General features: G+C 40.6%; 1 protein-coding gene and 1 pseudogene across 2 annotated transcripts in view; both read left to right on the forward strand.

Annotated features, from left to right (window-relative positions):
- The first annotated feature begins 7,478 nt into the window (after nucleotides 1–7,478).
- Nucleotides 7,479–7,663, forward strand: LOC125092475 (uncharacterized; annotated as a pseudogene).
- Nucleotides 7,664–11,640: 3,977 nt separating this feature from the next.
- KLHL15 (kelch like family member 15) overlaps nucleotides 11,641–26,867 on the forward strand; it is a 35,200-nt gene continuing 19,973 nt past the window's right edge. Inside the window, exons 1-2 of one of the 2 annotated variants that reach the window (XM_047715623.1) lie at nucleotides 11,641–12,066; nucleotides 24,640–25,351. In XM_047715623.1, coding sequence (XP_047571579.1) covers nucleotides 24,647–25,351 — 705 coding nt within the window. In that variant the 5' untranslated portion in view covers nucleotides 11,641–12,066; nucleotides 24,640–24,646. The remainder of the gene's footprint in view (nucleotides 12,067–24,639; nucleotides 25,352–26,867) is intronic. The other variant, XM_047715622.1, reaches the window with a different exon arrangement.

Genomic DNA, 26,867 nt, shown 5'->3' on the forward strand with positions numbered 1-26,867 from the left:
TAAGTGATGGTGGAGACTGTACATTGTATTGTATTTGAATGGAGGCATTTAGTTCCTAACTTCAGGAACTTACAGATTTGTAAGCTTATAAATTTAGAATTTAATCTTAGATTCTGAATAGTTACACCAGCCAACTCAGAAAAACCCGTTGAGGTGATAAAAATGTAGAAATGTTGAATCATTATGTCATACACCTGAAATTAATGTAATATTGTAGGTCAACTATACTTCCATTTAAAAAATTGTCAAACTAGTGATGCTTGCACAACTTTGTGACTATACTAAAAACCAGTGAACTGTATAGTTTAAAAGAGGGAATCTTATGGTATGTGAATTATATCTCAATGAAAAATAAAATTCATTGATTATAAATAGAACATAATATGCTCCATTGTCAGAAACGTACTAAAAGTAGAAATGTCACAAGAAATAATATTAATTTAAAATTATAGTTAAATATTGGCGCTGACTTAACAAGTATTCACTTTATCTACCCTATACAACAATCTGATGAAGTAGATAGTATAATTCCCATTTTTACAGGTGAGGAAACTGAGTCCCTAAAAGATTACATAACACGCCAACAATCCCACAGCTTGTAAGTAGCAGAGCTGGAATTCACAGGCAATTACAAGTATACTCTTTTTAAAAAGTTAGATTTGAGGTGGGTGCCTGGGTGGCTCAGTTAGTTAAGTGACTGCCTTCCGCTCAGGTCATAATCCTGGAGTCTTGTGATCTAGCCCCGCATGAGACTCCCTGCTAGGCAGGGAGTCTGCTTCTCTCTCTGACCCTACCCCCTCTCATTCTCGCTCTCTCTCATTCTCTCTCTCTCAAATAAGTAAAAAGAAAAAAAAACTTACCCCAAATCTCTTTAAAAAAAAAAAAAGTTAGCTTTGAGGTAAAATTTGCATACCATGAAACTCACCCACTTTAAGTATACAATTCAGTGATTTTTAGTAAATTTTCAGAGCTGTGTAACCACAATCCAGATTTTGAATATTTCTGTCACCCCAAAGAGATCCCTCATGTCTATCTGCAGTCAGTCCCCCTTTCCATCTCTGGCCCCGGGGCAGCCACTAAAGGCCTTTGTCTCTACGGACAATTTCTGGAACTTTCACATAATTGGAATCATATAATATGTAGTCTTTTGCCTCTGGCTTCTTTCACTAAGCATAGTGGTTTTGAGGTTCATCCATGTCATAGTATCTATCAATAGCAGTTCATTCCTGGGGCACCTGGGTGGCTCAGTGGGTTGAAGCCTCTGCTTTAGGCTCAGGTCATGATCTCAGGGTCCTGGGATCAAGCCGAGCGGGAGTCAGGCTCTCTGCTCAGCAGGGAGCCTGCTTCCCTTCCTCTCTCTCTGCCTGCCTCTCTGCCTGCTTGTGATCTCTGTCAAATAAATAAATAAAATCTTTAAAAAAAATAGCAGTCCATTCCTTTTTATTCCTGAGTTAATTCCATGTATGGGCATACCACATTTTGTTCATTCTTTCACAGGTTGATGGGTATTTGGATTGTTGGCTATAGTGAATAATACTGCTATGAACATTGGTGTACAAGTTTTTGTTGTGAATAATGCTCCTGTGAACATTGCTGTACACATTTTTATGAAAACATGTTTTCTTTCTCTTGGTAAATATCTAGTTGTGCAATTGCTGAGTCTGATGGCAAATCTATGTTTAACATTTTGTGGAACAAACTTTTTTTTGTAAGATTTTTTTTTATGTAGGGGCACCTGGGTGGCTCAGTCGTTAAGCATCTGCTTTCAGCTTAGGTCATGATCCCAGCGTCCCACATCAGGCTCCCCACTTTGTAGGAAGCCTACTTCTCCCTCTCCCACTCCCCCTGCTTGTGTTTCCTCTCTCGCTGTCTCTGTCAAATAAATTTTTTAAAAAAATCTTTAAAAAAAAGATTTATTTATTTGACACAGACACACAAGAGAGGGAACACAAGCAGGGGGAGTGAGAGAGGGAGAAGCAGGCTTCCTGGTGAGCAGGGAGCCGGATTCGGGGCTTGAACCCAGGATCCTGGAATCATGACCCGAGCCAAAGGCAATGCTTAATGACTGAGCCATCCAGGCGCCCCTGAACAAACTCTAAAGTGGCTGTACATTTTACATTCCTACCAGCAATGTATGAGGGCTTCAGTTTCTCCACATCCTCAACAACGCTTGATACTGGTTTTTTTCTTTTTATTATAGATATTCGAGTAGGTGCAGATTTCATTTGCATTTCTCTAATGACTAATGATGTATTGAGCATCATTTCACATACTTATTAGCCATTCATATTTCTTCTATTATTCCAGCCCGTTCTTAAATTGGGTTGCTTATTTTTCTTATCATTGAGTTGTAAGAGTTCTTTATGGATTCTGGATACCAGTCTCTATCTACCAGACACATGATTTGCAAATGTTTTCTTCCAGCCGGTTGCTTGTATTTTCATTTTCTCAGTGGTATCTTTGAAGAGCAAAAATTTTTAGCTTTGATGAAGTCCAATGTATTTCTTCATTTATGAATCATGCTTTTGGTATCATACTTAAGAACACTTTATCTAGGGGTGCCTGGGTGGCTCAGTTGTTAAGCGTCTGCCTTAAGCTCAGGTCATGATCCCAGGGTCCTGGTATCAAGCCCCACATCCTGCTCCTTGCTCAGCAGGAAGGCTGCTTCTTCCTCTCCCACTCCTGCTGCTTGTGTTCCCTCTCTCTCTCTCTCTGCGTCAAATAAGTAAATAAAATCTTTTAAAAAATAAAAAAATTTAAAAATTAGAAAAAGAGAACACTTTGCCTAGCCCAAGTTCACAAAAATTTACTCTTAGGTTTTCTTCTCAAAGGTTGATAGTTTCAGCTCTTATATTTAGGCGTATGACCTATTTTGAGTTCATTTTTATGTAAAGTGTGAAGAAAGGGTTTAACTCCATCCAAAAGGGCTTAACTCTTTTTACATGCGGATATCCGATTGTCCCAGCACTATTTGTTGAAAAGACAATCTCTTCCCTATTGCATTGCCTTGGCATCTTTGTAGAAAATAAATTGGCCATAAAAGGGTTTATTAAAAAATAAAGGGTTTATTTCTGGACCCTCAATATTGTTCCATTGATCTATATGTCTGTATTTATGCCAGTACAACATTGTCTTGATTTCTGTAGTTTCATAGTGCATTCTGAAACTGGAAAGTGTCTCTTTTAACTGTGTCCTTTTTCAAAGCCGCTTTGGTCCTTTTAGAGCTTTTGCATTTCCATATGAATTTCAGGATCAGCCTGTCCATTTCTGCCAAAAAAAAAAAGAGAGAGAAAAAAAAGCCTGCTGGGTTTTTGATATGGATTGTTTTGAATCTGCAGATCAATTTAGGGAGAATCACCATCTTGACTGTATGGAGGCTTCCATCCCATGGGACTATCCTGGTCACCTATATTTAGCATTCCAGTGCCCCGCTCCCCAAATAGTGCTGCTCCCCTCACATCACTGGAAAGCACGAAGCTCTTCAGGCCTTTCTGCAGGGCCTGGGCCCTGTTGTTCAAGGAATGCTTCCCCTGCTTCGACTTCAGCTACCACCACCCCAAGCTGTGGCAGCCAGAACTGACTTACCTGAAGTCCCTCTCTGCCCTGTACCGACAAAGACACTTTGTCCCCAGAGAGCTATGTGATCACTGTTTTTTTAAGAACTTAGTTTTCGGAGCAATAAATAACCTCAGAGCCTGGATTCAATCCCGTCTCTACCCTTAACCACACTCCCCAAACCCCAAAGCTGTGCTTCTGGCAACACTTATTACTGAAGGCTTTATTTTTTTTTTTCACTTCTTTCATTGAGCAAACACCATATAGCATCTCTTCATTGCTCCCACTCACCTCAACTCTGGCACTCACACTTAGGGTGTGTGTGTGTGTGTGTTTGCATGAGCATCTACCGAAATGCAGTGCTTATGAATATGTGGCTTGTACTTTGAGGCTTCCAAAAGTATAGTAATGCTTTTCATTGGTTCATAAAGAACATAAAGACGATTAACTTTGGAGGAAATTTGTTCTTTTTAACATTTTCATTTACAAGGGGGCATTGTGTGCATTGTGTTTCAAAGTAAATATATTCCATTAAAATGGTGACATTCATTTCATCTTTTATAGATAGTGGATGTTTAACAACTTACAATAGTTTTTTTTTTAATCTGGCGTGGCATACCACGTTCTTTGTTTTTACCAGTATCTCACTGGCTACTCCTCTATCTCCCTGACAGTCCTCTATCTTTCCCCTGGATGACTCCCTAACAGGAGTGCCCCAGGGCCCAGTCCTTGCTCTACTTCACTCAGCCCCCTGGGAATCTCAAAAACACCTCATGAACATGTGGCTTGCACTGTTGAGGCTTCTGAAACATAGTGTTATTTTTCATTGTTTCAGAAGGAGGACAAAAATGATTAACTTTTTAGGGGTGCCTGGGTGGCTCAGTGGGTTAAAGCCTCTGCCTTCGGCTCAGGTCATGGTCCCAGGGTCCTGGGATCGAGCCCCACATCGGGCTCTCTGCTCAGCAGGGAGCCTGCTTCCTCCTCTCTCTCTCTCTGCCTGCCTGCCTCTCTGCCTACCTGTGATCTCTATCTGTCAAATAAATAAAATCTTTAAAAAATGATTAACTTTTTAAACATTTGTTCTTTCTGACATTTTCATTTGCAAGTGGACATTGTCTATACTGCATTTCAAAGTGAATCTACTCAGTTAACATGGCAACATTCATTGCACCTTTTATCCATGGTGGACGTTTACCAACTTCTAGCACCTCTCTCTCCTGCTGGTAGCATCCACACTCTGATCTCCTACACCGGCTCCCTGTTCTCCGGGACAGCTACCTCCCCTTGGCATGCCCCCTTGTCCTTTCTCCCACACTTCCTTCAAACCTGTTCCTCTTGAGGTCTTCCCCATCTCAGGAAATGCCAGTTTCATCCTTCCAGTCACTCAGGCTGGAAACCTAGGTGACATCCTTGGCTCCTCTCTTTCCTTTACCCCAACATCCAGGAAACCCTGTTGGCTTTACCTTCAGAATATCTACAGTCTGGCCCCTTCCCAAAGTCTCTCCTTTAGCCTCTATTCTATTCCATTGTTAGACAAGTCTCCTTACCCATCTTCCTGCCTCCATATTTGTCCACTTAAATTTTTAAATAGCCTATTTTATTATTTATGTGTGTGTGTGTGTGTGCGCGCGCTTGGTTTTCTTTCACTTTTACTGTCATACAGCACTGTATAAGTTGAAGGTGTATGGCATAATGACTTGGCATAAATACATTGTGAGATGATGACCATAATAAGTTAACATCCATCATCTCATACAGATAGAAGAGAAAAAAAGTTTTTTTCTTGCAATGAGAACTTTTAGGATTTACTCGCTTAGCAACTTATAAATACCACATATAGTAGTGTTGGCTATAGTCATCATGTTGTACATTACATTATGCCTAAATTCTTATTATTTTCACAGCAGCCTTAGTGTGAATTATATTGCTGAGCTTCCAATGGTTCCCAATCTCTCCATGGCCAAAGCCCTTACAGTAGTCTACAAGGCTTTACACAGTCTGGTCCTTCACCTCCTTTAAGTCAAATCCAACTCCCTAACTTGGCCATCCCAGTTAAAACTGGAATAGCTCTCATCCTCAACCCTCCTAATCTCTTTATCCTGCTCTGTTTTTTCCTGTAACACTCATCACACTCTAATAGGCCCCATAATTTGCTTATTTATCTTATTACCTCATTTATTTAATCTTTGAGATGGCAAGGATTGTTACATGTTTTGGTCACTGACAGATTCCCAGTGCTTAGTACAGGACTTGGCACAGAGTAGGCCCTCATAAATAACTGATGGCATGAACAAGTAAATCAGCATAGATTAGATTACTAGTAGATTACTATAGTAACTGAACAATTTATGGAATTATATAGGAGTAAAAACCAAGATCATTTAGTATGTTCATCAGTATAATAACAATGGTACAGTTGATAGAGCACGACGTGGGGCACTGGGTGGCTCAGTCCGTTATGAGTCTGCCTTTGGCTCAGGTCATGATCCCAGGGTCCTGGGATTGAGCCCTGCATCCAGCTCCCTGCTCAGTGAGGTGCCTTCTCCCTCTCTCTCTGTGTGCCATGCCACTCTGCCTACTTTTGCTCTCTCTCCGCCAAATAAATAAATAAAATCTTATGAAAAGAAAGAGCATGGTGTGAGAGGCCACACAGGAGGGGTGAAACCTTCACTGCCTCAGTCTATACTCAGCAGCCTTCGTGGTTTTTCTTCTTTTTCCTCTCCCCTTCTTATGTCCTACACTGTAATCCTACTAAATTACCAGCGGCTCTCTAAATAAAGCTGCCTTGCTGCCTCTCCTAGGCCTGAAACAGACTGTGTTGTAGGAGGTCCTTTACTCTCTTCCCTTTCCCCTGTACTTCTTCCCTTTGGATTGAATTTAGAAGTTACTGCCTCTGAGAAGGCTTGCTTGACCGTCTCAAGCCCGGATTACATCCCTCTACCTTTGTGCTTGCTCACAGAGCACCCCATGTTGTCTAAACCTGTCACAATGTGTTGGGGACTCTGAGACCAACCCTGAATGTTTCTAAACCCTTGTTAGCTGCTGGCCTCAAGCACAAAGCAGTTATTCTCACAACTGCCAGCAGAGAATTGCTTGCTAGGGCTTTATGGATGGAAGTGAAACACGAAGAAGCATTTGGTTCCAGAAAGAATCACATTGTTGAGTCCTCTCGGCCATACAGAGATAAGTTATTAATTCCTTTACATTGAGGTAACTCCCCACACTGATGAACTAACACAAATATAAATACTTCAAGTACACACTATCTCGTGGAGGGGGAGTACTCTCTGAAGGCTTTGTGTGTGTGTGCCCATATTCCTTTTGTTTAGGGACCTGGCACTCTCCTAGCTGGGCCCAGGGGATGGGTTTAAAGGCTCATGAGTTTGGGGAAGAGAGATGGGACAAACCCTTTCCTATGCTTAGCAAAGGATTCCCACCTAATGGCCACGGATCTGACTTAGAGATGACCAGAGAAGCCATGTCCTGTTTAAAAAGCTTTGCGCGGGGGCGCCTGGATGGCTCAGTGGGTTAAGCCTCTGCCTTCGGCTCAGGTCGTGATCTCAGTGTCCTGTGATCAAGCTGCATCGGGCTCTCCGCTCAGTGGGGAGCCTGCTTCCCTCTCTTTCTGCCTGCCTCTCTGCCTACTTGTGATCTCTCTGTCAAATAAATAAATAAAATCTTTAAAAATAAATAAATAAGGGGGGTGCCTGGGTGGCTCAGTGGGTTAAGCCGCTGCCTTCGGCTCAGGTCATGATCTCAGGGTCCTGGGATCGAGCCCCGCATCGGGCTCTCTGCTCAGCAGGGAGTCTGCTTCCCTTTCTCTCTCTGCCTGCCTCTCTGCCTACTTGTGATCTCTCTCTGTCAAATAAATAAATAAAATCTTAAATAAATAAATAAATAAATAAATAAATAAATAAATAAAAAGCTTTGCGCGGTGGCAGTATCGTAAACCAATGAGGTTTATCTGAGGCGCGATTATTGCTAATTAAAGAGACTGAAGTTTCCTTGTGATGGCCTTAGGTTTCTGCTTTGCTAGAGGACTGGAGGGAGAGTCAGGTTTGTGAGGTGGGAAGTACACAGGGAATTCGTGGAGAGGTGGTGACAGACCAGAAGGCTAGAGATAATAGGAGAGAAGCTACAAGGAGCCATTCCAAGTGACAGGTGACCAGCAACAGCCAAGGCATGTAGTCATTAGCCCAATCCTCCAACATTCATGAAGACACCCATTTCCTGTTAGTCATGCAACATAAAGGCTCAAGTTATTTTTTTAAAACATTTTATTTATTTGACAGAGAGGAAGAGAGAGAGTGCAAGTGCACAAACCCAGGGAGCAGCAGAGGAAGAGGAAGAAGCAGGCTCCCCCGTGGAGGAGGGAGCCCCGATGCGGGGCTCGATCCAGGACCCTGGAATCATGACCTGAGCAAAGGCAGATGTTTAACTGACTGAGCCACCCAGGCGCTCCAAGGATCAAATTATTCTATTGGGTTGTAAAAAAAAACAAAACAAAACTTTATAGGCTGGAAAATTTGGGGACTCTCAGATTGCACTTTTTTAAAAAGCTTATTTTTTTTAAAGTAATCTCCACACCCAACGTGGGGTTCAAACTTAGGATCCTGAGATTAGGAGTTGCACGCTCCTCCAACTGAGCCAGCCAGGAGCCGTTCAGATTGCGTTTTGAAGGTTCTATGTGGTATATGCACCAAAAAATAATGTTTAGGACAACAGCCACCATCCTTTTGGAATGTGTCAGTGTACAGGTCTTAGTGTGCGCTGGCAGAAGTTGGTACTGATTTTGCGGGAGGGGGATGCTGATGGGCCCTGAGGGACTGAAATGGACTGGACCTCAACAAGATGCCTTAAAACCCCTGATCGACTATAGGGCGCCTGTCCAAACAGTGTTAAAGAGGAAAGAGATGCATGTGTAACCTTATCAGAGTTCACTGAAGATGTAACTCTGATTCCCAGAGGTTAAGGTGGGAGCCAGTTACATGCAAAGTGATTACCAAGACAATTACCTTACTTTTTAGAAACTCTAGGTTTCTAAAAAGCCTTGAAAAAAAAAAAAAAAGTGGGGGCAGGGTAAGATTGTACAGTATCCTAAATCCTCCTAACCTCCAGGTTGCAACTTCCTTCCAACTCTACCACCATTCTTAGACCCAAGCCTCCAGCATGCCTCGGGACATTTCAGACAGCAAGGCAGTGGATTTGAGGAGTATTCTCAAATACTTAAGTTAGAGGGCTAGGAAAAGACAGCTTCCATTTGCCCCGTGGGACTCTACCAATGTGAAAGGATACCCTCAGGGTATTTGGGAGCTCCCATTACTTTCCAGTAATTGGTGGGAAAAGTAATTGAATACAGGAATTACCTGGAGGAGTTAGTTTATTTAAATGACGTGGTTTTACTTTGCTGGTCTCAGAGAAGCAGAATGCTCCTTACTGTACTAGACCTTTCTATAAAACACTCTAAAAAAATGAGAGTGAAAGAGGTATCATTGATTAAATAGAACCCCACAACCCCTACGCCCTCACCCCTCCCATCCCCCCACTCACGCCCAGGAACGGACTCTACATAGTAAATATACGGATTGATGAAAAGACACAGCCTAGTTTCAGAAACGGTATTTTTTTTTAAAGATTTTATTTATTTATTTGACAGAGATCACAAGTAGGCAGAGAGGCAGGCAGGGAGAGAGGAGGAAGCAGGCTCCCTGCGGAGTAGAGAACTCGATGTGGGGCTCGATCCCAGGACCCTGGGATCACGACCTGAGCCCAAGGCAGAGGCTTTAACCCACTGAGCCGCCCAGGCGCCCCAGAAACGGTATTTTTTTTTTTTAAAAAAAGAGCCTTGGGGTGCCTGGGTGGCTCAGTGGGCTAAAGCCTTTGCCTTCAGATCAGGTCATGATCTCAGGGTCCTGGGATCCAGCCCCATTGCTCTGCAGGCAGCCTGCTTCTCCTGCTCTCTCTGCCTGCTGCTCTGCTTACTTGTGATCTCTCTCTGTCAAATAAATAAATAAAATCTTTTAAAAAAAAAAGGTCATTAAAAAAAAGAGCCTTTTGGACATAATGAAATGCCACATATGAGGCCTGATAATGTCATACTAAGGGTGTACTAATCACAATGGTTTAGGACATCACTCACTGTAGGTGTACATACCAGCTACATAGAACACAGACACATTTTGGTTCCTGCTTGAGTCAAGAACCTAAGTTTCTCTCTAGACAGGTCACTGCTACACTATGTAATATATACTTCAAAATATAAGCTTGTTCGCTAGTACACAAAAATAAAAATTCACCATTTTTAAATGTTCAAGAATAATGTATGAAAACTCAAATATTCAAAGTTGAATGTATGCTATATTTTAGGGCTTATAGTTTTTTTTTTTTAAGATTTTATTTATTTGACAGAGAGAGAGAGAGGCAGAGAGGCAGGCAGATAGAGAGAGGAGGAAGCAGGCTCCCCGCTGAGCAGAGAGTAGGGCTTATAGTTTTTTAAAGCTCGTTTTATTGTTTAAGTCAGAAAAGCTCGTTTTATAGTTTAAGTCAGAAAAGTTAAGCTTATTTCCCTGTTTCCAAAGGATTCAGGTGATTCTCTATTTTTTTCCCACGAACCAGTCTACTTCAGCAAAACAGTACACCGTGTGCTATCTTGGCCTCTTGGGAAACATGACATGTTCAAGTTTGCTAGAAAGAGATAATGATCGCTTTTAGCCACACACCTCACTGTAAATTCATCAGGATATTGGTCTAGAGAGAAAATGGCGGCGGGGGGTGGGGTGGGGGTTGGGGGTAGGAGAAATTCCTCAGTTTAGGATTAGAAATGGGCAACGGATGGCTTAATTTAAGGTTAGCTGTAGAACCACTGGCCTCCAGCTGTGTATTTCTGTCATTCACATTTTTCTCACAAAGAGATTTCACAATAACAAATTTACAGAACAGTCCTATAGTGTTGTTTTAATATTCTTAAATCAAGAAAGGCGGCGTTTAAAAAGCATTAGCTAGAATTCTACAGCTGATTTACTTAAAAAGAATAGCCACCCCCCAAATTGCTGCTCTCTGAATGTTCGTTCTTGCCATCTTATTTTGACGCAAATAGAACAGCGTTTTTAGATCCGACATTTCTGTGTGGTGCAGACATGCCGTTTTCTATGAATTTTCCTACCTCTGGGAAATGCATTTCCGAAACGTGTAATCGTTGTGTAATAAGCCAAGTGGAACTATGACGCAATAACCCCCTGCAAATTGCCTTACAAAAATGATGTCATTTGGCGCAGATGTAGTCAATTTTATAACAGGTAGCTATGGCAAGGCTTCCCGCCCGCCGTCGCAGATTCCCCCACCCCAACCCCACCGCGGTGTTTAAGATGCAAAATGACATTTTCCGGGCGTCCCAATCCTCAACTTGTCCAGGGTGGGCGCACCGCTATAGCTTGAGCCCACCGCTCGTGTAAACAGACTAAGCGGGATCGCAGCGGGGAGACGAGCACCGCCGAGCTTTCCCAGCCCCGACGGCGACGCCACGAGGGAAAGCGCGTTCGGCCGGGTCCGCAGAGCAGCGCCCGGCCACATTATTCCCTCGGTGGGGCCCGCCGGCGTGGCCGGCTTGAACGTGGGGCCCCGCGGGCGTGGGACAGCCCTGCCCCCACCCCGCTCCCACACCCGCTCCCGCTCCCCCAGCGCCGGAAGTGACGCGCGCTGGCTGAAACATGGCGGCATTGGCGCTCGACCAGGGGGAAGGTAAACACCCTCCAGGCCACGGCCCGCGCATGGGCCCCCTCGAGGCGCCGATGGGGGCCGAGGGCGCCTCCGAGGCCTGCTTTCCAACTCTCGTCTTCCCGCCCTTCGACCTCCCTACCCGCGTGGCAGGTTTCCGCGTTGCGACGACGGCTCATGGATCCCCCTGCCGGCGGGCCCCGCCTCCCTGGGCCGGCCCCGGGCGGCTCCCGCGGCCCGCAGGGGGCGCGCGGCCCGGAGCGGCCCCTGGCTCGTGGCCCCGCACGCTCCGCCCCTTGCCCGCCCCTTTCCCGCCTTCCTCCACCCCCGGCGTGGGTGATCCTGAGGCTCGGCGCGCTTCGGGGCAGAAGCCCGGAGACGCCGTCGTCGACGCCGCTGCTGCCGGTTCTTCTGCCGCTGCCCGCGGCCCCCCAGCCCTTTCCCCCGCCCGTGGCCCCGAGTCGGCCCTCCGGCCGAGCCCCGCCGGGCGCCGCGAGGCCCCTGGCGTTGGCAAGGCCGGGCCCGGCCCCGACGCCGCGCCGCCTTACGCGGAGCCCGACTGTCTCGACTCGCGACTCAGCACTGTCTTCTTTCCCAGGACTGGTTCCGAGGGGCCCGCAGGCGCCCAGACTCGCCCCCCGCCGGAGTGTCCCGGCCCGGCCCGGGAGCGGCCCCTTGTAGAGGTTCGAGGAGCCTGCCGAGTGCCATCCCGGCGCCCGACCGCCCACCGCCCGGCCCGCCGGCCCGCTTCTTCCTGATGCAGACTGCCGTCCACTAGAGGTTGGACAGACCCCCGAGGTGCGTAGCCGCCCCTGGCCCTCCGGCCTGCAGGAGCCCGGGCTTCGTCCGCGGCCCCGCGCTGGGCACGGGTTCGGTAGCGTTTTCTGCACAGACCCGAGTCAAACATTTGGTAGACGCCGGGACCTAATTTGAGTTTACTTAAATTGTTTGAAATATAATTTTTTTCAAGGAGGGGGGAAAAAACGGAAGAAGCATAATTCAGCCATTTTTTGCAGCACACAGCTGCAGGTACCATGATTATTTTCTCCCTAACCCGTTCCTCCCCTTTAAAAATTCTGTTTATGCCTGAAATAGAACTATGCGAAATGTGAGGCATAAAACGTGGAATCAGAAGGTCTGGGTTCGACTGGGTGACGCTGAGAAAATCGCTTACCGAACGTCGGTTTCTTATCTATGAAATCTAGGCAGTAATAGCCACATCACAGGGTAGAGAGGACTATATGAGGTCATATATGTGAAAATAACCTATAGAGGTAAAGTGTTGTAAAAATACAAAGCGATTTTTTAAGTAACCTTTGCCAGAGTGGTTAATGTTGTAGTGGCTAACTGTTGCTGCCTCTTTTTTTCCCCTGTATTATAAGTATAAGCAATAAGTACGGAATAGCGAAGCAGTGCTGCGAATCGACTGGATATATAATAGTCACGTTGCTTGGCCTTCTTCCTACGAAATGCTAACTGCTTATTTAAATAACGGTATTCTTTAATTCAAATTTAACGTTACTGTAGTTCTTTGCTTTTCATTTTTCTAGGCCGCTTATGCTCTTTTTCTCACTTGGAGTATTTAATGTTTAGTCTTATATATTTTCCGAATTTATATTTATTTTTGTTGATCTGATTTAATGGTAACTTAGAAAATGCTTTTAAGATATATACTCTAATGCTATTTTTCATGTCTAGAGAACAGGATGCCTGAATATCTCTACTAATTTGAAAATTGTTTTTGAAGAGCTTATAAATGGATTCAGATTTCTGTAATTCTTAACAGATCTAGAAATGCATAGAAATTTTCAACTTTTTGACAATGTAATAATGTTTATATAATTCTCTTTTTAAATCATCACAGCACTTAGTAGGTGCTTAGAGCCAGTTTTTCAGTGGAAATTGGTGTTAATTTGCACTCTATTGCTGATGTAACTTAGGAATAATAGAAGAGTAAGTATTTGTGGTTTGAGAAATTGGATTTATTATTTGTCAGAACTAATATATGTGTGTAACAGATCAGTATGGAATCATTCCTACTGGGTACATCAAAAATGTAGTATGGTTTGGCTTAAAAATGGTCCACAAAAAGTGAAAGAGAAGCATTTTTTTAGTATATTGTTATTTTAGCCAGCAAATGGTTTTCTGAGTTTTTTCTGAAATGTTTTATTTATAACCCAATACCAGTTGTTTTTTCAAGTATGCTTTTGTGTTTTATAAAAAGGCAGAGTAATATAAGCAGGCACGATTAAATTAGCAAATGGAAGAGCCTATCTTAATGTGCTAGCTTTTATAAATTGGGCTTATCGTTTGTCCTAAAGTTAAAATTTTGGCAAATCACTGCTTTATGGGGAGATTCAAGGTTTGACCTTCTCTCTGCCTTGATTTGGGTTACCTGGGTCTAAAATCTTGGAACCAGGGCTGGCTTGGCTTCATGGGTGTTCAAAAGGGCCCTGAAGTTGGTGTAATAATCTGCATTTAAAACTGGCATTGTATAATATAAAGGTGAATGGTAAAATTCATGCTGATTTAAACTTATAATTTTTCTTCACTTAGAATGCATTAAACAACAAATAAACACCATGACAAGTCAAGAGAGACCACAGAAGAAAGGAGAAACCTTTTTTATTCTAGTACCTTTAACAACATTTTTTTCCTGCTTTTGGATAAGGAACCCAAACTTTCATTTCGCTTGGGCCCCCAAAATTAGTTGGCCTGTTGTCAGCTTGCCATTCACATTGTAAATATTTTAAGAGTTAATAACATTAGCTGGGAGAAGAATGAATATTTAGTTTGAGGGGTTGAATTAATTTATTAGCATATGTGTCCTCTGAACTGGAATGCTGTAGTTGGTGTGGGGTTTTTTATTGAAGAGAAATGAAAGAGTCATAGGTGAAGCATTGTAGGATACTGGTTAAACACACATGATCTGAAGTGGGATGGACCCCAACTCCACCACTTAAGAATCATAGCCTAGGGCAAGTTCCTTAACCTCTGTGAGCTTTTGATTCTTCTCACCTTTAAATCAAGGAGGGTTACAGAACATGGAGTGTCATGAAGATTAAATTGATCTCTTCATCCAACAAATATTTATTAAGCACTTATTACATGCCAAGTGCTGTTATTTCTCGGTTGTGAGGGATACAACAGTCAAAGCAAAACTGAAAAAAAAAACATAAAAAGCAAACTAATTAAGGAAAAAAGAGCCTGTTATCTCTATTTCAATATACTATAGAGAAAAATAAAGCAGAAAGGGAAAGTGAGGATTTCTGGTTGTGGGGGGTGGGTGAGGTTTTTGGTTTTTTTGTTTTGTTTTTTGGTTTTAAAGATGGGGTTTGGGGAAGGCCTCACTTGAGATGCCACTGGAGTAGACTTGAAGGGAATGTATATATCTGGGAATGTAGTGATCCAGGCAAAGGGAACAGCAAGTGTAGAAGCCTTAAGGTGGGTGTGTGGCTGGTTTTCAAGAAACAGCTAAAGAGGCCAGTGTATCTGGGGCAGGATGAATGAGGGGGGAGAGTAGTAGGAGATAATTATTATTACCATCTTAAGAATCGTTGGAGGGGCTCTCATGGTTCATCTTGGTGTGGATATATGTTGTACTGCTACTGGTGCAAAAGTGGAAGGCATTTTCAGAATTAGAAATTTTTACTTTGGAAGAAGCTGGAAAAGGCAAGGTACTCTGTATTTAATATAAGGCTCATCTGGCTGAATCACTGAAACACATAAGAACAGATAGAAAATTTATTCCTTTGTCTCTGATAAAATCATTGAGTTTAGTTAATGATTTTGCATCATTTGAAGATTTGCAGTAAATCTGTATCAGAACATCAAGACCTTATGAAAGATTTAGTTTGATTGTATAATTCTTATAGAGAACTAGAATGTTAACATTATGATGTTGATGATTTCTTGTTAGGATATAACTTAGAAGATTTGGGGTTTTATTCCCCAATAGAGGCTTTTCCTAGAATTCTCACTGGATCCAATCTCTAAAGGCTAGGGAAGCTGTTTTCCATGACATCACTCTTGGACTACTACTGTTCGTACTGAGGAATAGGCAGAGGAGCATTAAATGAAAATCTTCTGATGAAAAAATAGCATTGAAGCAGGAGTGATTTTTTTCTTGCAAGGTTTCTTGTATTATAGAACGATTAAATGCTAAACATACCTGAAAAGTGAAGTAATTTGGATGATAGGTGCCAACCTGGGGCTGGAGAACCCAGAGCCTTCCTAAAAGCTTAAACAGTCATTTGCAATTTGGTACTGAGTTATAAAAACATTTAGATAGACAAGAAAGAATTTCCAGTATTAAACAAATTAAAGTTGTGCAGCCTTTCCTCCTATATTAAACTTGAGTTGTTTCTCAATCTGAATAGTGTATCCAAGAGTAAAATGACTGCTAATATAACTAATACAGTGAGTCTGTTTTTAAAATTTTCTTGCCTTTTAGATTGAGAAGTTAGCCACTTTGAGATTGCCGAACTTAAATTTTTTTTCTTTATAAGTTACAGAAATGGTGAGAAACTTTATGACTCAGAAATTAATTCTATTTTTATCCATAGTAAGCCTTGCATTTTCTTTTCAGTGTGTGAGTATGGGATTTTCTGCATTAGGCACCAACTTTGGTAAGCTACCAGTTTAAGCATGAAGGTAGTATGAAATAATTTAAACTTTTCATTGAAAATAAGTATATCAAGCTCTGAGAATCTAGCTTTTGTTTCAAATGACTTAAGATTTTGTATGAATTTTTAAGGACCTTTGGGAGGAATGTGAAAGCATTAATGCTTATGGCATGAACATGGACCTTAATTTTGAAACATCTTCTATTTAATTTTCTAGAATTTTGCCTTCAAATCAGAATGGCAGCCTTCTAACTGAAAAGGAAGCATTTAATTTCTTTGCCTTTATTTTCCTGTCCAATTTTACCCCCACCAGACTTCTTTCTTTACTGGTCACTAGAGAGTTTGAACTATTAGAAATTTCTGTGATATAAATAGCAGTAATAGGCTTCCAGGGCAGAGGTAGGAAGAGTATGTTTTGTGTATATGCGTGTGTTGTCATTGATCTCTTGATCATACATCAGTGGTACTCATACCTTTTGGTCTCGAGACTTCATTTTTCTCTTAAAAATTTTGGAGATCCTAAAGAGCTTTTGTTTGTGTGGGTTGTATCTGTTTATATTTATCATAATATAAATTAAAACTGGAGTATTAAACCCATTACACATTAAATAGCATTTTTGACAAAAATGTTTTCCAAAGCATACAAAACTTGGTGAGAAGATCTAATTTTTACCTTTTTGCAGATCTAATTAATGGCTCACTTAATGGAAGACAATGGGCTTCTTATCAGCTTCTGCATTTAATTTGTTACCATATCACATGTGTAGCTTCTGGAAAACACTGAGAGAATGAAAGTGAAAAAAACAACTTTTAAAATTATTACTATGAAAATAGTTTTGACTTTGTGGAGTCCTTTTAGGGGATGAGGACCCCATTTGTCCCTGGACTACACTTTGGAAATTGCTATACTAATCATCCTTTTAAAAATTATTTTTATTTTTATTTATTTATTTGACAGACAGATCACAAGTAGGGAGGCGGGCAGAGAGAGAAGGGGAAGCTGGCTCTCCCGCTCAGCAGAGAGCCCGATGCAGGGCTCCATCCCAGGACCCTGAAATCATCACCTGAGCCGAAGGCAGAGGCTTAACCCACTGAGCCACCCAGGCGCCCCTATACTAATCATTCTTATGCGTAGAAAATATGAGGCTTTTTTTTTTTGTTTTTAAATCAGTGCCAAGTTGATGAAACAAGACAAACTCTTCAATATTTCTTTCCTAGTAGTGTATGTCTTGTCACTAGTTTAAGTTGGTCCTGCTTTGGGAAAAAATCTTCCATTTGAAATTCTAAAGCCAAATCTAGAATATATACATATGTGGGTTTATAAACCACGATTTCCTTTAATCTGATGATCTGTTTTTGAAAAGTGAGGATACAGAATTTTTGTACACTGAACCTTTTGTATGTTAGTAAATCTCTCTTCTCAAAACCCCTTAATGGGTTTTTTTCACCAACCCTCGTTGATTTATAGTTCTTATTTGAGCTTAGTTTTACAGTGATTTATTTTTTAATTATTTACTTATTCCATAATTTGCTGTAATTCTTACAGAATTCTTATGCATAAGTTTTTATGTTTTTTTTTTGTATTCTTACACTTTCCTTTTTCTTTTTTTTTTTTAAGATTTTATTTATTTATTTGACAGAGAGAGATCACAAGTAGACAGAGAGGCAGGCAGAGAGAGAGAGAGAGAGAGAGAGAGGGAAGCAGGCTCCCTGCTGAGCAGAGAGCCCGAACACTTTCCTTTTTCTAATTAATATTTTTAATTTGCTTCTACGTGTGTTTTGTGTTTTTATTTTAATTTAAGCCTCACTTTTTTTTTTTTTTTTTTTTTTGTAGCTTCCAGGGTATGGATTGTGAACAAGGTGGTTTTGTTTCAAGTGTTCATTTGTAAGTTTGGTTGTTTGATGCCTTAAGCTCTGATGTTGTCGATTTGTGCTGTCCAATAGAATATAATACAAGATACATGTAATTTTAAATTTTCTCATAGTCACTGGTTTTTTTTTAAAGTCAAAAATAGATGAGATTACTTTTTAACATATCTTATTTAACCCACTATATCCAAAATATTACTTCAATATGTGATCAGTACAACATTTTGTACAATGAGATAACTTACCCTTTCTTTTTTGTACTAACTCTTCAAAATCTGGCCTCCATTTTATATTTAACAGCACATGTCAGTTTGGACTAGACACATTTCAAGGGCTCCATAGCCCTTGTGTATTGAACAGTACAAATGTAGAGAGTGGGTACTCTGGTTAGGGCAGAAAAACTTGAAGAGCCCATAAAAGCTAGGAAATTATATTTGTGTGATGAGAAAAAAATGGAAAATAATGTCATTGCAAAATGAAGTCCAGGGTTTTGACTACCATTACATCTCCTACTCTCTTCTAAACTTAAATTGTGATAAACCATAGGGGGGTGTGGGATCTGTAGAGGTGATTTTGAGGGGTATCCAGTTCCTTTGGTTTTGTGAATGATAAATAGGCAAGAGTTGGACAGTGGAAGCCAAGATTGAGTGACCTCTGGTGGAGTGCCTTGCTCTGGGCTAGGCATTTAAGTAAATTCATTTAATCACCACCACAACTCAGTAATAAGGTGGTGGTGATAATTCCTAATGTGTGGATGGATGGAAACTGAAGTCAGGAAGTTAACTGAAATTCTCCAGGTCACACAGTGGTAAGTACTAGTGAGCACTCTTAATCTCCAAAGTTCTGCTCTTTCCAACAGAATAAAAATTTCTTTGTATTTTTTGCAAATCAAATTCCAGTTTTATCTCTCTAACTAGTTGCATGACCTTGAAAAATTTCACCCATCAGCCTTAGTGTCTTTATCAAGTTAGAGTTGGACTTCACTGATAAAGACAGGTTGGGGTTTGAAGGAAATGCTATGGCTAAGGAGAAGGGTTTTTCCAGAGACAACGGGACTCTTAAAGGGTCAGGTCTGTTATACTGGTTCCAGTAACACCAACAGAAAGGGCATAATAAGCCCTAACATTATGGTGTCCTTAAGGACTACATACTGGTCTCAAGTATTTACGTGTAGTCATTCATGTAATCCTCACAGCAACCTATAAGGAAGGTTCTGTTGATATTGATGTCGCTTTTTACAGATCAGGACATCAGAGCACAGAGTAAATAGCTTGCCCCAAGGTCACAGCTGGTAAGAGGCAGACCCGGGATTCAAACATGGCACCTTACTCCACGCCTGTACTCTTAACTCACTACTTCCATTTAGAGATTAAATGTTGGTCAGTTAATCACTGAGTATTTTACCATTTTCTGCTTATACACATGCTTCCCATTAAAATGTGAAATGCTGCTGCTGCTCTAAAGCTGTTAGTCTTATTGATAGATGCACCAAGCTTTTTCATGTAGAAAAAAAAGTTACTGATATGTTCCAGCTATCACAAATTAGTTTTAAGAGTCAATTTAGATCAAGTAAATTTGACAAATGCATTGCTAAGACTTGAGAAAATAACTATAGTTTATTTAGTCTGCATGCCTGCATAAGTGCATTATACCTGTGGAGGAGAATAAGTGAGAGTTTTAGGACTAAAAATTTTGAATTTTTATCATGTTCAATGTTCTCAGTTACAGATGTACACATATAAGACCAAGAAAGTTTGAGTAACTTAAAGTATAGCAATTTCTGTTCTAAAACATATTAGTCAGGGACCTTGATTATAATACGAAGGAAAAACCCACCTAAGGTAGTAAAATTGGAATTTATTCTAAGCATGGAAGGATTTCTTTTAGACTCCGGGGACAGGAATAGAGCTGGGCCTAGCAATGGGAAAAATGAGGGTATTGGGGAGCACTCCCTGTCCTCTTGTCTTAGCTTTATTCTTCTTTCTCAGTTCACTGGCTTTCTCTGATAGCCAGCCAGCATGGCAGACAGAAGTCGGTGCCCACAGCCGCTCTTCAACATATTCTAGTCCTAGTCATACACAGTCGGTGCGCCTCTCTTTTTCCCTTTTCTAAATTCTTGACAAGAGAGAGTTCATCTTGATGCCTGTTTCCCACCCCAATCTGACCTTATGTGACCGGACAGGATCACAGGGTGGAAGCTGGCCTACCTGGAGTCCCCCTTAGTGGGCTGGGTGCCCAGAGGAATACTAATGGGTGCTGTATTTTTAGGGTCTTTTGACTCCCAGTTTACCATTCTCCTTTTCTTTTTTTTTCCCTTGCTTCTTTGCCCTGTGATGATTCTCCCATAGTAAGTATCTGGAACCTAGATTGCTGCTTTTGAGAAAGCATGGTTTCTCCTTTTTAAAAAAAAAATTTTTTTAATTCAAGTACCATTAACATACAGTGTATATTGGTTTCAGGTATACAATATGGCGATTGAACAATTTTATACATTTCTCAGTGTTCATCAAGAGAAGTGTACTCTTCATCCTCTTTATTTCACCCATTCCCCCCCCCACCAGCTTCCCCTCTGGCAACCACCAGTTTGTTCTCTGTATTTAAGAGTCTGTTGTCTCTTTTTCCTTGTTCATTTGTTTTTAAATTCTGCATATTAGTGAAATCATATGATTTTTGTCTTTCGGACTTACTTTACTTGGCATTATATACCCTCTAGGTCCATCCATCTTGTTGCAAATGGCAAGATTTTTTTTCTTTTTTATGGCTGAGTATTATTCCGTGTGTGTGTGTGTGTGTGTGTGTGTGTGTGATCTATATATGTATAACTCCACATTCTTTATCCATTCATCAGTCAGTAGACACTTAGGTTGCTTCCATATTTTGGCTATTGCAGATTGGTACAGCCATTGTGGAAAACAGTATGGAGGTTTTGCAAAAAATTAAAAATAGAATTACCATGTGACCTAGTAATTCCACTTCTGGGTATTTACCCAAAGAAAACTGAGGGGGTATAGCTCAGTGGTAGAGCATTTGACTGCAAAGAAAACTGAAAGCATGAATTCAAAAAGATCTGTGTACCTCTATGTTTACTGCAGCATATTATCTCCTTTTAAAAATATCCTTTAGATGGAACCTTTTTCAGAAAGGTGAATGATATCTGTTTGATACCTAATCTGATAGTAACAGCTGTTGAATGGAGAGGGTTACTTTGACAAGGAGTGAAATATATGGTATTTTAGGCACTATCAAAATAACAGATTAATAAAAGACAAAGTAGTCTACTCTCAAGTATATGAATGCTAATGTCCAGTTTTGTACTGCTGAATCTTCATTAAATGTGACCAATATCTTGACTGATGTTAGAGTGCTAATTGGTGATCCTGAGAAAGATAATGAAATATCAAATATTTTATCGGTTTAACTTACTGTGTTTTTTAATTCCAGTTATTCTGAAAATTGATCATTAGTGTGATGTGGGTAGTCCTCTATTAACCAGAATGTTTGATTATTCAGATACCACACTGTATGATGTTCCTTTTGTTCCCAGTGCTCAGTTGTATACAGATGCTTCATATCACTTGGAAAATTCTAAGCTCTAATTCTAATTTTACCTTTAAAAAATAATTCAGGAAAAAAAATCCTAGTAGCTTACTTTGATCTTGAATGTATTAGTAAAGTTGTTCTGCCAAGCATTGCTCACAGAGTCTAAAATATTTTATATCTCTTTTCCAAATGATAAACAGCCCTCTTGTGTTCTGCCTTTCCAAAGCGAAAGTATAGCTTTTGAATTAATGGAGTACTAATAAAAAAAACCTTGATAATAATTTCAGCTTATGCATACTTTGCTGTCTTAGGTAAGTAAACATACTATGTCATTTAATCAATAATACTTGAAGGTAAGTTAGGGACAAACTGGGACAAGAGCACCTAGGATGCCTCTTGGTAAGATGGGGAATACGGAAGAAAGAACTGATTGGGAGAGGGTAGAATTATGACTATTTTTAGACATGATGATTTTGAGATCCCAGTGGGGCACTAAGTATCTAGCGGACCATTCACCACTGGGACAGAGGTGGTCAAGTTATGGGTAGAGGTGGGTAATAGGAGAAACCGTGGATTTAAATGAAGTCATTTAAGGAGACACAGTGTTGAGAAGAGAAAAGGTCTGAGAACAGAAGTCTGGGGGGACACCAGTGTTCATTCCGGAAACATGAGTCCAGGGAGGAGATTCAGAAGTAAGCAGCCCAGGAATAGGAAGACAATTGGGGAAATAGTATCATGAAACAGAACAAGTGATGAGCCAAGGGAGGAAGTCATACTGCAGAAGGATTCTGAGAAATAGGGGCCAGTGTATAATCATCGGATTTGGCAATTAAAGGGTTTTTTTTAAACCTTTGATTTTTAAAATGAAATTTCAATTTTTAAAATGAGATTTTTAGAAACGAAATTTCCAAAACAATAGTACACTTTTGTGGCAGAGAGATTAGAAAACACAACTTAGCAAAAGGGAAAAAATTAGAACTGCTTGATATTCTACCATCCCAAGATAACCGTTTTTAACATTATGTTCTATTATCCTTTCAGACATTTTTCTTGCTGACTAACAAAGGATTTTTTTTAAAGATTTTATTTATTTATTTGACAGACAGAGATCACAAGTAGGCAGAGAGAGAGAGGAAGGGAAGCAGGCTCCCTGCTGAGCAGAGAGCCCAATGCGGGGCTCGATCCCAGGACCCTGGGATCATGACCTGAGCCGAAGGCAGCGGCTTTAACCCACTGAGCCACCCAGGAGCCCCCAAAGGATTTTTTTTAAAGATGACTTTAGACTGGGAAAATTGCTGAATCAATGGGTTAATAGGTCAAGAAATTAAACATAGGGTGTCACAGATAACATATTGATGAGACAAAGTAGAACAATACAGTGATAGCCTACTCACTAGAGTGGAGAAGTAGTGCTTTTAGCATGGCCATGGAAGCTGCCTTTTCACTGCCACATCGGAGGGCTCTGCCAAGTCCAGGGTGCAGGAGGGATTCCTGAAAGGCACATACCTCCATGCCTACCACAATGTCTGGCACACATGGAGGCACTCTTGTGGCAAGTAAAGGAGGAGGTATTGGTGATAGAGTGGGGAGACCGGAAAGGAAAGCACTTGGGAGATTGGGTCTGATAATAGAAGGTCTAAGCAGGAAAAGGACAGAAAGTAAAGTTTGGGATTGATAGGCCAAGTGAAAAGAGAGATGAAGGTTAAGCCAGAGTGAAAAGTTGACAGTTGAGATTTTAGATGGTAACGGGTTTTAGATTGTGGTGCGTTCTAGCAGGTAGGGGAACATGGTTTTAAAATGGAGTAAGGGGGGAGGTTGTAGGAGTTGAGGTGGCCAGGGAAGTTGGACTTTGTGGGTTTTGTATGATTGATTTTATGTGAGCATTGAAAAGGTGGAGAACAGGAGCCTTAGCCGGATGCCAAGGTTGTCCATGAACATGGGGGTGAGGGTCATTGGTGAGGATGTGGGTATGTGATCAGTGACAAGGAGCAGTAGAGGATGGATATTTATCTGAGCGAAAGGCCATGTTTTAGAAAAAGGACAGTAGAAACCTAAAAGAAGGCTTAGAAGGTAGGCTTAATAAGCTACAGAAGAGTATTTTTTTGGTATGTTTAAATCAGACTGGAGAAAATTTTGCGACCAGCAGGAGCTGGTAGGGGAGTTTGTTTACTCTGAACCAAGGTTCCACAGGGCACAGACGAAAAGGGTAGGGAGGGAATTTGGGATGGGAGGAGGCCCCGGAGCTGTGAAGGGTGAGAGGAGAAGATAAGTGGCCCTTGGCCTGGCCAGCAGGGTGGGAAGGAGAGTAGTTGTGTGAAAAGGAGAAAATTACTTTGCTTCAGAAACAGTCTAATAAACTCAATTAGTTTATTCTGCCCTAGAAGATCTAATTATCATTCCACTCTCTTGGCTTCATTTCTCTGATATGCAAAAATGTGCTTTCATTCCTTTCAAAAATTTACATATTTATATTTTAAATATATAAATAACATGTGATCATTGTTTTTTTAGAATAAGGTTAATGAGGTAAGTAAAAAAGAGAAGGGGGTAAATCTCAGTTTCTTGAAATCTTACTACCCGGGGATATCCTTTTGGTATCTGTTCCTCCAGACGTTTTCTCATCTCAACACACCTGTGTGTATTTAATTTTGGAAAATGCACCAAGTAAACTGCAGTTGTCTGCTTCATTGTTTTTTCACGTAACAACACCTAATAAACATCCTTTGTCAGAATAGGTAGATTTCTGCCATCATTTTTAGTTGTTACAGTACTCCATTAGAGAACTACACCACATTTACTTCATATACTCTGTTGTTGGGCTTTTGAATATTTTCCAGTTTTTTATTATAAGTTATAAGACTAGAAAGAAAAATCTTGTGTGAACAGTTTGGTGTATTTATCTGATTATTTCCTTTGGGTAAGTTCCTAGGTTTTTTCAAGGTCAACAGTGGTACTTTTTGGTTTGATTTCTTTTTTGTTGCTTTTTCTCATAATTTAGCATTTGGCTGACAGATCCTTTTTGTGTTGATAATTTGGGGACATAGTGAAATATATTCGGTGAACGGTGTAAAATCAGTGGGCTAGGCATATATTATTTATAAGTTAACAATTTACCATCGTTTGATAGATATGTAATAGACTTTTTCCCCAGGTAGGGAAGCCAAAAACATTAGCCTGTAAACCTTTAGGTTGTCTTCTCCCAAAGGGCTTGTACATTTAAGACTTAGGCAGTGGAATTGAGATAATTATGAAAAATTGTTTAAGCTCTTAAGTTAATAATGTCTTCAGAATGCATGGAAATGATTAATACAGTTTTCTTTGATTGCCTTTTTTCCAGGTGATTCATGGCAGGGGACGTGGAAGGATTCTGTTCCTCCATCCATGACACCAGTGTCTCTGCCGGGTTCAGAGCACTGTATGAGGAGGGATTGCTTCTTGATGTCACTCTGGTTATTGAAGATCATCAGTTCCAGGCCCATAAAGCACTCTTGGCCACCCAGAGTGATTACTTCAGAATTATGTTTACTGCAGACATGAGGGAGCGAGATCAGGACAAAATTCATTTAAAAGGTCTAACTGCTACTGGTTTCAGCCACGTCCTTCAATTTATGTATTATGGAACTATAGAACTGAGTATGAATACTGTTCATGAGATCCTTCAGGCTGCCATGTATGTTCAACTTATAGAAGTGGTGAAGTTCTGCTGCTCTTTTCTGTTAGCAAAAATCTGCTTAGAGAATTGTGCAGAAATTATGAGACTCTTAGATGATTTTGGTGTAAACATCGAGGGAGTCAGGGAGAAGTTGGACGCCTTTCTGCTAGACAACTTTGTGCCACTCATGTCCAGACCTGACTTCCTGTCTTATCTGAGCTTTGAGAAGCTCATGTCTTATTTGGATAATGATCATCTGAGCAGGTTCCCAGAGATAGAGCTGTACGAGGCTGTGCAGTCTTGGCTGCGGCATGATAGAAGACGCTGGAGACATACCGATACCATCATTCAGAACATCAGGTTTTGTTTGATGACCCCATCCAGTGTTTTTGAGAAGGTTAGTGCATTTGAAAGCAACAGACAGGACTCACCATTCAGTTGAGGCAGTATGTCTTTATAGGTAAGATTCCCAGGCTTGGTCAGGAGCTAAAAAGAATAGTTAGTGGATAAGCAGTCTAATGTGTTGTAGCTTGTACATTTAGGTTTTTAAAAACACATTTTGTGGGGGAAAGAAGAACCAGGTAGGTAGTAGAGTAGTTTTGTTTTAAAAGTACTTTTAAAGTTGAAGCATAATTATTTAACCCCAAATATTCCAAGTTTGCTTTAGCTTTTCTTTCTTTTCACAAAGTAATTAAATCTGAATTGGGTCAGGTTAGCTCTGTTTTTAAAAATTAATTTAAGTAATACATGCAGAAATTAGAGTTGAGAGGAGTTTTTGTAGTTTTGAATGATGTACATTAAGGCAGTTTTGTATTCCTCTAAAATGTAGTGAGTAAACATAAAATAGTTCTTGAAAAGCAGTAGGCCCTAGTGGTGATGCTTCCCTACCCTTACCTAGTTGTTTCTTCCCTACTCTTAAGTAGTTCTGTTTTCCCCATTTCACTATGAATACTAACTAAATTTAACCATGAAAACATGTTTAATGTCTAAAACCATTGTTTTGGCATTTCTAACTAAATAGACTATAAATCCTCTGTCGACGTTGATCAAACAGCCCTGTGCACATTTTACCATGTAATAGTTCTGTTGTTTGAAAATTAGTCTTTCTCCAAAACAGCCTTGGCCTTTTTGCACGCAAGCATCTTTCATTTTTATATCAGAGTCTCACTTATGATCCTTTCTTGCCAAAAGGAGAGAAAGCAGTTTCAATAATTGCTTAACTTAATTGGTTTCTAATCATACGGTTACCTCTGGGGCTCTGTTTACCTCTTGCATCTTTTCCTCTTTCTAGAAAGCACACTTAAAGCTTTGGTTCAACACCCTTCATGTTAAATAGTTCTTTAGCTTTAGTTACCACACGTGGGGATAAAAATAGAATATTTGCAAAGGAGGGTTGTTTACACCATTTGAAAAATAAACAGATTTGCCCCTGCAGATAACACTCAGCAGCCTGGCAGGTTTCCCCCCTCCTCTGAAATGCTGTGAAATATCATTAACTTATACTTTTAATAGAGAACCCAACTTTATGGGATTTTATCTTCATTCTCAGAATGCACTGGATCTGGCAGAAATAATTGAAACTAAAGAATACATTGCTTAATTACTTTTTGTTGGGTGATCATCAGCCCCACGTCAACTATGTAAATCATTTGTCTCTGATAACGATTTTTTTCCTTACTAAAGTTTTTATTGTTCTCTTTCTCTGGAGAATCCTGTTTTGTCTTTATGCACTAAATGCAAATGCTCTCCCACTGCTTAAACAAAACCCTCCAACTTTAGTCTAGATGGAAGTACTGGTGAAATAAATAAAATTTATCCTTCTGTGGGACAATACGATGCATAATTGTTAGCACTAAATGATTTTTAATTGCTGAGCGCTGAGCCTTTTTATGTTCTAACTACCAGTTCCAGGT

Source organism: Lutra lutra, chromosome X (assembly GCF_902655055.1).
Source record: "Lutra lutra chromosome X, mLutLut1.2, whole genome shotgun sequence".
Lineage (NCBI taxonomy): Eukaryota > Metazoa > Chordata > Mammalia > Carnivora > Mustelidae > Lutra > Lutra lutra.